The sequence below is a fragment of the Chlorocebus sabaeus genome, chromosome 6 (genome assembly GCF_047675955.1).
Source record: "Chlorocebus sabaeus isolate Y175 chromosome 6, mChlSab1.0.hap1, whole genome shotgun sequence".
Taxonomy (NCBI): Eukaryota; Metazoa; Chordata; class Mammalia; order Primates; family Cercopithecidae; genus Chlorocebus; species Chlorocebus sabaeus.
This window is the reverse complement of record NC_132909.1, coordinates 13,365,928-13,378,114: the sequence shown is the minus strand read 5'-3', so window position 1 is coordinate 13,378,114 and position 12,187 is coordinate 13,365,928. Positions and strand designations below refer to the sequence as shown.

At 44.8% G+C, this 12,187-nt stretch overlaps 1 protein-coding gene across 11 annotated transcripts in view; it reads right to left on the bottom strand.

The window, feature by feature from the left end:
* Positions 1-12,187, bottom strand: part of CEACAM20 (CEA cell adhesion molecule 20) — an 82,416-nt gene that overhangs the window by 22,876 nt on the left and 47,353 nt on the right. For 3 of the 11 annotated variants that reach the window (XM_007997114.3, XM_007997116.3, XM_073016303.1), the window contains exon 1: positions 543-2,196. The exons of 6 other annotated variants lie outside the window; for them this stretch is intronic. In XM_007997114.3, coding sequence (XP_007995305.3) covers positions 543-717 — 175 coding nt within the window. In that variant the 5' untranslated portion in view covers positions 718-2,196. Of the gene's footprint in view, positions 1-542; positions 2,197-2,358; positions 2,510-12,187 lie in introns of those variants that run through there. 2 more of the 11 variants (XM_007997118.3, XM_007997120.3) reach the window with 1 other exon arrangement.

Genomic DNA, 12,187 nt, shown 5'->3' with positions numbered 1-12,187 from the left:
AGGGACTTTCTCTTTGTGTGGCTTAGTTTCTTCAACTGAAAAATGGAGATAATAGTAGAACTCAGCTTATCTGGTGGTTGTGAAGTCTGAGTGAGATTATCAAATGTGACATGCTTAACAGAGTTCACAGCAAATATTCAGCCACCATGATGGCAACAATGATGACGCTGATGGTAGTCTTGATGACGGGTTCTCGTGTCTGTGGTTTCTCTACCTCAAATGCTATTAGAGGTTAGGCCCACAGCCTCAGAGCCTGACCACCTGGGTTTGAATCTCATTTTTGCCATTTATTTGGGCAAGTGATATCCCCTATCTGAGCCCCAGTTTCCCCATTTGAAAAATGGAGGTAGTAACAGTTCCAGCCTCACTTAACTGTCATAAGGATAAGTGAAATGATGTGAGCGAAAGCATTGATAGGGGCCTCATCATATCCACCCGAGACAGGAAGCCTCCCTCTGTGGAAAGCCTGCCGTGGCCCCTTCCCTCTGGCTTTCTTCTCACATTGCCCTGCCTTTGTCCCACCAGGAAGAGGCAACACTCACAGAGACACCCGTGGATGCGGCTGATAACTCTCAGCCTCCCAGGACTATGGAGTCCCTGCACCCTTCCAGGGTCAGCCAGGAAGCGCCGGCCCAGAGAAGGAGAAGCTGGTCTCAGAGACACACAGCAAGGCTGGGCTGAGCCCTCACCTCTGCACACGACCTGTTGCAAAATCATGTCTTCACTTCCAAAATACTTTTTTTTGTCAAAATATTCTAGTTTCTTCCTTTTGTCTCAGATGCTTTTTTGGCAGAAATTTCACATTCATCCCCATCCTGATCCGTGGAGCTGGCCGCCCAGGGCTGGCACAGCCTCCCTCCGCCTATCTCTCATCTGCTTGTCTGAATCTCCATGATACTCCCTCTCTCCCCATGTCTCTGAATCTATTTCTGTCTGTGTCTTTACACAGTTCTCTCCCTGTCTCTTTGTTCTCTGTCTCCATCTCTCTCTGCCCCTCCCTGTTTTTCCCACTGGTCTTTTCTTTTCTTTTCTTTTCTTTTCTTTCTTTCTGTCTCTCTCTCTTTCTTTCCCTCTCTCTCTCTTTCTTTCTTTCTTTCCCTTTCTTTTTTTTTTTTTTTTTTTTGACAGACTCTTACTCTCACCCAGGCTGGAGTGTAATGGCACAATCTCGGCTCATTGCAACTTCTGCCTCCCGGGTTCAAGCAATTATCTGCCTCACCCACCCAAGTAGCTGGGATTACAGGTGCCCACCACCACACCCAGTTAATTTTTGTATTTAGTAGAGACAGTGTTTCACCATCTTGGCCAGGCTGTTCTTGAACTCCTGACCATGTGATCCACCTGCCTCGGCCCCCCGAAGTGCTGGCATTACAGTCATGAGCCACTGCGCCTGGCCCCCACTGGTATCATTTCTAAGGTTATTTTTTTACCTTTTGTCTCTGTCTCTCTGTGTATCTCTTCTTCCTGTATTTCCCTCTCTCTCTCTCTTTCTCCCTGGGTCTCTGGTTCTGTGGCTCTGACTCCATCTTTCTCTCTCTCTCTCTTTCTCTGTACACACACACACACACACACACACACACTTTTGTCTTTCTCTCTTGTCTCTAGTCTCTGTTTATGTCTCCTTCTGTCAGTCTCTTGCATCTGTATTGTTTCCGTCTCTGTGTCTGTTTCTCTCTCTGCCTCTGTCTCCTTCCTCAAGTGTGTACACACACACACGCGCACACACACACACCACTGACAAATATACATATATCTTTGTCTCTCTCTTTGTCTCTGGTCTCTGTTTATGTCTCCTTCTGTCAATCTCTTTTGTATCTGTCTTTATTTCTATCTTTCTATCTTTCTTTTTTTCTTTCTTTCTTTCTTTCTTTTCTTTTCTTTTTTGAGACAGGGTCTTGCTGTGTCACTCAGACTGGGGTGCTGTAGTGTGATCTCAGTTCACTGCAGCCTCCACTGCCGACTTCAAGGTTCAAGTGATTCTCCTACCTCAGCCCCCCAAATAGCTGGGACTATAGGCGCCTGCGACCACACCCAGCTAATTTTTGTATTTTTAGTAGAGACAGGGTTTTGCCATGTTGTCCAGGCTGGTCTCAAACTCCTGGCCTCAAGTGATCTGCCCACCTCAGCCTCTCAAAGTGCTGGGATTAACAGATGTGAGCCACCATGCCCGGCCCTATCTTTATATCTGTATCTATCTTTATTTCTGTCTCTGTCTCTGTGTCTCCATTTTTTTTCTCTGCCTCCATCTCTTTCCTCGAGTGCGTGCGCGCACATGCACACGCACATACACACCCCCCACTGACAAATAGATGCATACAACCCCCCTCCACCCCCATCTGAAGGAAGCAGGGCACTCACCTGAGAGTAGGATTCCCATCCAGTGGTGTCCCCATAAGTCAGCAGGCCCCATGGGTCCCAGCACCTGACTTCAGTGTGCCAGGTCGTCTGTTGTCCCGGCTTGCACACACAGACACAGTCCTCACTCCAGCTGCAGCCCCTCCACCTACCTTCTCTCCTCTCCCCTACTGCTACAAAGTCACACACACTGTAGTGACTGCCGCTCCTGCGACAGACAGGGGTGGTGGCAGGGAAGTAACTTTGACCCCACCTCTGCCCTCCACCCCCAGGGCTGACTTTCCTTCCCTGCCCAGCGTGGAGAGCGGAAAGTCCAGGAACCCTGGAGACCGGGAACTGAGATTACGATGGTCAATAGCAATGATAAGAAAAAAACAACAATGACCAGCTCCTTGTTTCTGAGAGCTTAATAATCAGGCCCAGTGCCAAGTTCATTATAAGCAGCCAATAAATATTAAATGAGCTGGAATCATGCTTGTGATATAGATCGCAGTCATAAACAAAAGCTCTGGAGTCAGACCGGCAGGAATCACAGACTGAGCAGGACTGGGGGAACTCCAGGAGGAGTTCGACGTGGTCTTGGGAGAAGGGGCAGGGAGGGCTTCCTGGAGGAGTGGACATCTGAGCTGAAACTTGGAGAACATAGTAAAGGTTCCATATATAAAAGTTACTTTTAAAAAAACTCTATGAGCAAGACAAGCTGTTGGTCTTTGAGAGTATATAGACCCAGACCCAGAAGATTTAACAGAACCAACCAGCTGAGGGAACTATCATTAATCCATGTATCATATATCCATCCATTAATTTATTTAACAAATACTTCCTGAATTCTCTTCCTTTTTTTTTCTTTTTTAGATGGAGTCTTGCTCTGTTGCCCAGGCTGGAGTACAGTGGCGTGATTTCAGCTTCCTGCAATCTCCACCTCCCAGGCTCAAGTGATTCTCCTGCCTCAGCCTGCCTAGTAGCTGGGACTACAGGCGTGCACCTCCACACCCGGCTAATTTTTGTGGGGTTTTTTCTTTTTTTTTTTTAATTATACTTTATGTTCTAGGGTACATGTGCACAACATGCAGGTTTGTTACATATATATACATGTGCCATGTTGGTGTGCCGCACTCATTAACATTTACACTAGTTATATCTCCTAATGCTATCCCTCCCCCCTTCCCCCACGCCACAACAGGCCCCAGTGTGTGATGTTCCCCTTCCTGTGTCCAAGTGATCTCATTGTTCAATTCCCACCTATGAGTGAGAACATGTGGTGTTTGGTTTTCTGTTCTTGCAATAGTTTGCTGAGAATGATGGCTTCCAGCTGCATCCATGTCCCTACAAAGGACAAGAACTCATCCTTTTTTATGGCTGCATAGTATTCCGTGGTGTGTATGTGCCACATTTTCTTAATCCAGTCTGTCATTGATGGACATTTGGGTTGGTTCCAAGTCTTTGCTATTGTGAATAGTGCTGCAATAAACATACATGTGCATGTGTCTTTATAGCAGCATGATTTACAACCCTTTGGGTATATCCCCAGTAATGGGATGGCTGGGTCAAATGGTATTTCTAGTTCTAGATCCTTGAGGAATTGCCACACTGTCTTCCACAATGGTTGAACTAGTTTACAGTCCCACCAACAGTATAAAAGTGTTCCTATTTCTCCACATCCTCTCCAGCACCTGTTATTTCCTGACTTTTTAATGATTGCCATTCTAACTGGTGTGAGATGGTATCTCACTGTGGTTTTGATTTGCATTTCTCTGATGGCTAGTGATGATGAGCATTTTTTCATGTGTCTATTGGCTATATAAATGTCTTCTTTTGAGAAGTGTCTGTTCATTTCCTTTGCCCACTTTTTGATGGGGTTGTTTGTTTTTTTGTAAATTTGTTTGAGTTCTTCGTAGGTTCTGGATATTAGATAGCCCTTTGTCAGATGACTAGATTGCAAAAATTTTCTCCCATTCTGTAGGTTGACTGTTCACTCTGACGGTAGTTTCTTTTGCTGTGCAGCTCTTTAGTTTAATTAGATCCCATTTGTCAATTCTGGCTTTTGTTGCCATTGCTTTTGGTGTTTTAGACATGAAGTCCTTGCCCATGCCTATGTCCTGAATGGTATCGCCTAGGGTTTTTGTGGTTTTAGGTCTAACATTTAAGTCTTTAATCCATCTTGAATTAATTTTTGTATAAGGAGTAAGGAAGGGATCCAGTTTCAGCTTTCTACTTATGGCTAACCAGTATTCCCAGCACCATTTATTAAATAGGGAATCCTTTCCCCATTTCTTGTTTTTGTCAGGTTTGTCAAAGATCAGATGGTTGTAGATGTGTGGTATTATTTCTGAGGGCTCCGTTCTGTTCCATTGGTCTATATCTGTTTTGGTACCAGTACCATGCTGTTTTCATTACTGTAGCTTTGTAGTATAGTTTGAAGTCAGGTAGTGTGATGCCTCCAGCTTTGTTCTTTTGACTTAGGATTGTCTTGGCAATGTGGGCTCTTTTTTGGTTCTATATGAACTTTAAAGTCCCAGTTTTTTCCAATTCTGTGAAGAAAGTCATCAGTAGCTTAATAGGGATGGCATTGAATCTATAAATTACCTTGGGCAGTATGGCCATTTTCATGATATTGATTCTTCCTATCCATGAGCATGGAATGTTCTTCCATTTGTTTGTGTCCTCTTTTATTTCATTGAGCAGTGGTTTGTAGTTCTCCTTGAAGAGGTCCTTCACATCCCTTGTAAGTTGGATTTCTAGGTATTTTATTCTCTTTGAAGCAATTGTGAATGGGAGTTCATTCATGATTTGGCTCTCTGCTTGTCTATTATTGGTGTATAAGAATGCTTGTGATTTTTGCACAATGATTTTGTATCCTGAGACTCTGCTGAAGCTGCTTATCAGCTTACGGAGATTTTGGGCTGAGACGATGGGGTTTTCTAAATATACAATCATGTCATCTGCAAACAGGGACAATTTGACTTCTTCTTTTCCTAATTGAATACCCTTTATTTCTTTCTCTTGCCTGATTGCCCTGGCCAGAACTTCCAACACTAGGAGTTGTTGAATAGGAGTGGTGACAGAGGGCATCCCTGTCTTGTGCCAGTTTTTAAGGGGGAATGCTTCTAGTTTTTGCCCATTCCGTAAGATATTGGCTGTGGGTCTGTCATAAATAGATCTTATTATTTTGAGATATGTTCCATCAGTATCAAATTTATTGAGAGTTTTCAGCATGAAGCGCTGTTGAATTTTGTCAAAGGCCTTTTCTGCATCTGTTGAGATAATCATGTGGTTTTTGTCTTTGGTTCTGTTTATATGCTGGATTACGTTTATTGATTTGCATATGTTGAACTGCTCTTGCATCCCAGGGATGAAGCCCACTTGATCATGATGGATAAGCTTTTTGGTGTGCTACTGGATTCAGTTTGCCAGTATTTTATTGAGGATTTTTGCATAGATGTTCCTCAGGGATATTGGTCTAAAATTTTCTTTTTTTGTTGTGTCTCTGCCAGGCTTTGGTATCAGGATGATGCTGGCCTCATAAAATGAGTTAGGGAGGATTCCCTCTTTTTCTATTGATTGGAATAGTTTCAGAAGGAATGGTACCAGCTCCTGCTTCTACCTCTGGTAGAATTTGACTGTGAATCCGTCTGGTCCTGGACTTTTTTTGGTTGGTAGGCTATTAATTATTGCCTCAATTTCAGAGCCTGCTATTGGTCTATTCAGGGATTTAACTTCTTCCTGGTTTAGTCTTGGGAGAGTGTATGTGCCCACGAATTTATCTATTTCTTCTAGGTTTTCCAGTTTATTTGCGTAGAGGTGTTTATAGTATTCTCTGATGGTAGTTTGTATTTCTGTGGGGTCAGTGGTGATATCCCCTTTATCATTTGTTATTGCAGCTATTTGATTCTTCTCTCCTTTCTTCTTTATTAGTCTTGCTAGCAGCCTATCAATTTTGTTGATCTTTTCAAAAAACCAGCTCCTGGATTCATTGATTTTTTGAAGGGTTTTTTGTATCTCTATCTCCTTCAGTTCTGCTCTGATCGTAGTTATTTCTTGCCTTCTGCTAGCTTTTGGATGTGTTTGCTCTTGCTTCTCTGGTTCTTTTAATTGTGATGTTACGGTGTCAATTTTAGATCTTTTCTGCTTTCTCTTGTGGGCATTTAGTGCTATAAATCTCCCTCTACACACTGCTTTAAATGTGTCCTAGAGATTCTGGTATGTGGTATCTTTGTTCTCATTGGTTTCAAAGAACATCCTTATTTCTGCCTTCATTTCGTTATGCACCCAGTAGTCATTCAGGAGCAGGTTGTTCAGTTTCCATGTAGTTGAGCAGTTTTGATTGAGTTTCTTAGTCCTGAGTTCTAGTTTGATTGCACTGTGGTCTGAGAGACAGTTGGTTATAATTTCTGTTCTTTTACATTTGCTGAGGAGTGTTTTACTTCCAACTATGTGGTCAATTTTGGAATAAGTGCGATGTGGTGCTGAGAAGAATGTATATGCTGTTGATTTGGGGTGGAGAGTTCTGTAGATGTCTATTAGGTCTGCTTGGTGAAGAGCTGAGCTCAATTCCTGGATATCCTTGTTAGCTTTCTGTCTCGATCTGTCTAATGTTGACAGTGGGGTGTTAAAGTCTCCCATTATTATTGTGTGGGAGTCTAAGTCTCTTTGTAAGTCTCTAAGGACTTGCTTTATGAATCTAGGTGCTCCTGTATTGGGTGCATATATATTTAGGATAGTTAGCTCTTGTTGAATTGATCCCTTTACCATTATGCAATGGCCTTCTTTGTCTCTTTTGATCTTTGTTCATTTAAAGTCTCTTTTATCAGAGACTAGGATTGTAACCCCTGCCTTTTTTTGTTTTCCATTTGCTTGGTAGATCTTCCTCCATCCCTTTATTTTGAGCCTATGTGTGTCTCTGCACGTGAGATGGGTCTCGTGAATACAGCAAACTGATGGGTATTGACTCTTTATCCAATTTGCCAGTCTGTGTCTTTTAATTGGAGCATTTAGCCCATTTACATTTAAGGTTAATATTGTTATGTGTGAACTTGATCCTGTCATTATGATGTTAGCCAGTTATTTTGCTCATTAGTTGATGCAGTTTCTTCCTAGCATCGATGGTCTTTACATTTTGGCATGTTTTTGCAATGGCTGGTACTGGTTGTTCCTTTCCATGTTTAGTGCTTCCTTCAGGAACTCTTGTAGGGCAGGCCTGGTGGTGACAAAATCTCTCAGCATTTGCTTGTCTGTAAAGGACTTTATTTCTCCTTCACTTATGAAACTTAGCTTGGCTGGATATGAAATTCTGGGTTGAAAATTCTTTTCTTTAAGAATGTTGAATATTGGCTCCCACTCTCTTCTGGCTTGTAGAGTTTCTGCCGAGAGATCTGCTGTTAGTCTGATGGGATTCCCTTTGTGGGTAACCCGACCTTTCTCTCTGGCTGCCCTTTACATTTTTTCCTTCATTTCAACTTTGGTGAATCTGACAATTATGTGTCTTAGAGTTGCTCTTCTCAAGGAGTATCTTTGTGGCATTCTCTGTATTTCCTGAATTTGAATGTTGGCTTGCCTTGCTAGGTTGGGGAAGTTCTCCTGGATAATATCCTGCAGAGTGTTTTCCAACTTGGTTCCATTCTCCCCGTCACTTTCAGGTACACCAATCAGATGTAGATTTGGTCTTTTCACATAATCCCATATTTCTTGGAGGCTTTGTTCATTTCTTTTTACTCTTTTTTCTCTAAACTTCTCTTCTCACTTCATTTCATTCCATTTGATCTTCAGTCACTGATATTCTTTCTTCCAGTTGATAGAGTCAGCTACTGAAGCTTGTGCATTTGTCACATAGTTCTCGTGTCATGGTTTTCATCTGTATCAGGTCGTTTATGGACTTGTCTGCATTGGTTATTCTAGTTATCCATTCGTCAAATCTTTTTTCAAGGTTTTTAGTTTCTTTGTGCTGGGTTCGTAGTTCCTCCTTTAGCTTTGAGAAGTTTGATCGACTGAAGCCTTCTTCTCTCAACTTGTCAAAGTCATTCTCCACCCAGCTTTGTTCCATTGCTGGCGAGGAGCTGCATTCCTTTGGAGGGGGAGAGGCGCTCTGATTTTTTGAGTTTTCAGGTTTTCTGCACTGCTTTTTCCCCATCTTTGTGGTTTTATCTACCTTTGGTCTTTGATGATGGTGACGTACAGATGGGGTTTTGGTTTGGATGTCCTTTGTATTTGTTAGTTTTCCTTCTAACAGTCAGGAACCTCAGCTGCAGGTCTGTTGGTGTTTACTTGAGGTCCAGTCCAGACACTGTTTGCCTAGGTATCAGCAGCAGAGGCTGCAGAAGAGAGAATATTGCTGAACAGCAAGTGTTGCTGTCTGATTGTTCCTCTGGAAGCTTCGTCTCAGAGGTGTACCCTCTGAGACCGTGTGAGGTGTGAGGTGTCAGTCTGCCCCTAGTGGGGGATGTCTCCCAGTTAGGCTACCTGGGGGTCAGGGACCCACTTGAGCAGGCAGTCTGTCCGTTCTCAGATCTCAACCTCCATGCTAGGAGAATCACTACTCTCTTCAAAGCTGTCAGACAGGGACGTTTACATCTTCAGAGGTTTCTGCTTCTTTTCATTTAGCTATGCCCTGTCCCCAGAGGTGGAGTCTACAGAGGCAGGCGGGCCTCCATGAGCTGCGGTGGGCTCCACCCAGATCGAGCTTCCAAGCAGCTTTGTTTACCTACGTAAGCCTCAGCAATGGCAGGCGCCCCTCCCCCAGCCTCGCTGCCACCTTGCAGTTAGATCTCAGATTGCTGTGCTAGCAATGAGGGAGGCTCCGTGGGTGTGGGACCCCCCGAGTCAGGCACAGGATATAATCTCCTAGTGTGCTGTTTGCTAAGACCCTTGGTAAAGCGCAGTATTAGGGTGGAAGTGACCCGATTTTCCAGGTGTTGTATCACAGTTTCCCTTGGCTAGGAAAAGGAATTCCCTTCTCCCTTGCACTTCCAGGTGAGGCAATGCCTCACCCTGCTTCGGCTCTCACTGGTTGGGCTGCACCCACTGTCCTGCACCGACTGTCCGACATGCCCCAGTGAGATGAACCTGGTACCTCAGTTGGAAATGCAGAAATCACCCGTCTTCTGTGTCGCTCATGCTGGGAACTGGAGGCTGGAGCTGTTCCTATTCAGCTGTCTTGGCACCCAATCCCCTAATTTTTGTATTTTTAGTAGAAATGGAATTTCACCATGTAGCCCAGGCTCGTCTTGAACTCATGAGCTCAAGCGATCCACCCGCCTCAGCCTCCCAAAATGCTGGGATTACAGGCGTGAGCCATCGTGCCCATTCCTGAATTCTCTTCTGTGCTGACCCCTGCTCCTGGTGGTACTGGGGACACAGCACTAAGACAGCCCCAACCCTGTTCTCACAGAGGCTCACAGTCCAGTGGGGGAGATAGACCTGTCCCCAGAGAATAACAACCCAGAGTAGGCAGGGCTGGGATGGAGGAATTCAAAGGGGCACCTGGCTCAGCTTCAGGATCAGGGAAAGCTTCCTGGAGGAGGGGACATGGTAGCTGAGACCTGAAGGGCATAGGGGTGAGCCAGCGGGAGCAGCATGTGAAAAGTTTTTGAAATTGAGGCACAGAAGGAAGGTCAGGTGGGTCTAGAATAGGGCAAGTGAGAGAGGATGGGTGATTCAACAGGAGGCTTAGAAAACTCTGGAACTGTTACTTAGGGTATAAGGGGCAGCTTGGCATTGCAAGAAAGAGATTGTGACTCACTCAGCTGCCTCATTTTGCTGCCCTGCTTGTGTCTTACTCCTGCTACAAGCAGTCACAAAGTATCTGCCCTGATAAAGCATCAGGCTGAGCCAGCTGGCTCTGGAGCCAGAGTGCATGGGTTCAAATCCTGACCCCCACTTGCTAACTGGGTGGCCTCAGCAGGTCAGCTCCCTTTTCTAGGGACCACTTCTCTCAGCTCTAAAATGGAGATGATGCCCAGGCATGGTGGCTTACACCTGTAATCCCAGCACTTTGGGAGGCTAAGGTGGGAGGATCACTTAAGCCTAGGATTTCAAGACCAGCCTGGGCAACATAGTGAGACCCCATCTCAATTAAAATAAAATAATAAAGCAAAGTAGATGATGATGCTTTTGCCTCCTAGGAAGCTCTGTGATTATGAACGCCTGACTTCAGTGTGCCAGGCCATCTGTCACCATAGCTTGTGGCGCCAGTTATGAGCACAAGGCTATCTGACTGCCTGGGCTGGCAGGACAGTCCTTTACATCCCAGCCATGGTTCATTGGGAAAAATCTGTCACCCTTGCATGCTTCCGTGTGCCCCATCTGCAGACTAGGAGAAATCACAGTCTCTCCACACAAGATAGTTGTGAGGATTGAATGACTCAGTGCCAGGAAAGTGCTCAGAACAATGCCTGACACAGCATAAGCCATCAACAAATGCGAATTCCCACTGGATGTCATGACTGCCCTGCATCGTAATCTCGCTGCCGCCCTGTGAGGGGGTACGCATTCACTCACTCTGTCACTGCTGTGGACTGAACGTTTGTCTCTCTGTCATTCAGATGTTGAAATCCTGACCCTTCATGTGATGGTTTTAGGAGGCAGAAACTTTGGGAGGTAATCAGGTCCCTCCCAAAGGGGTTAGTGCCCTTATAAAAGGGACCTCAGAGAGCTCTCTTGTTCACTTTCCACCATGTGGGGAATGCAACAAGAAGACGGCAGTCTGTCACCTGAGAAGAGAGGCCCCACCAGAATCTGACAATGCTAGCACCCTCATATAGGCCTTCCAGCCTCCAGAACTGCATGAAATAGCTTTCTGTTCTTTACAAATTGTCCAATCTGCGGTATGTTCTAGCAGCCCAAACTAACTGAGAGCCACTCAACATATATTTCCTGAGTGCCTACCGTGCCTATTCTAGGTGCTGGGGACATAGCAGATAACGAGACCATCAGACGAGGCCAGGTGCAGTGACTCACGCCCATAAATCCAACACTTTTGGGAGGCCAAGGTGGGGTGATTGCTTGAGCCCAGGAGTTTGAGACCAGCCTGGGCCCCCATCTCTACAAAAAAATAAAAATAAAAAAATAGCAGGCATGGTAGTGCATATCTGTAGTTGCCGCTACTCAGGAGGCTGAAGTGGGAGGATTGCTTTGGTCTGGGAGTTTGAGGCTGCAGGGAGCCATGATCACACCACTGCACTCCAGCCTGGGTGATGGGGCAAGACTCTGGAAAGAAAGGAAGAAAGAAAAAGAAAGAAAGAAAAGAGAAAAGAAAAGAAAGAAAAGAAAGAAAAGAAAAGAAAAGAAAGAAAGAAAGAAAGAAAGAAAGAAAGAAAGAAAGAAAGAAAGAAAGAAAGAAAGAAAGAAAGAAAGAAAGGAAGGAGGGAGGGAGGGAGGAAGGGAGGGAAGGAAGGGAGGGAAGGAAGGAGGAGGAAAGGGAAAGAAAGAGAAGAAAGAATGAAAAAAAGGAGGGAGGGAGGGAAGGAAGGAAGGAAGGAAGGAAAGAAGGAAGGAAGAAAGAAAGAGGAAAGGGAAAGAAAGAGAAGAAAGAATGAAAGAAAGGAGGGAAGGAGGGAAGGAAGGAAGGAAAGAGGGAAAGAAGGAAGGAAAGAAGGAAGAAAGAGGAAAGGGAAAGAAAGAGAAGAAAGAAAGGAGTGAGGGAGGGAGGGAGGGAGGGAAGGAAGGAAGGAAGGAAGGAAAGAAGGAAGGAAGGAAGGCAGGAAGGCAGGAAGGAAAGAAGGAAGGAAGGAAAGAAGGAAGGAAGGAAAGAAGGAAGGAAGGAAAGAAGGAAGGAAGGAAGGGAAGGAAGGAAGGAAGGAAAGAAGGAAGGAAGGAAAGAAGGAAGGAAAGAAGGAAG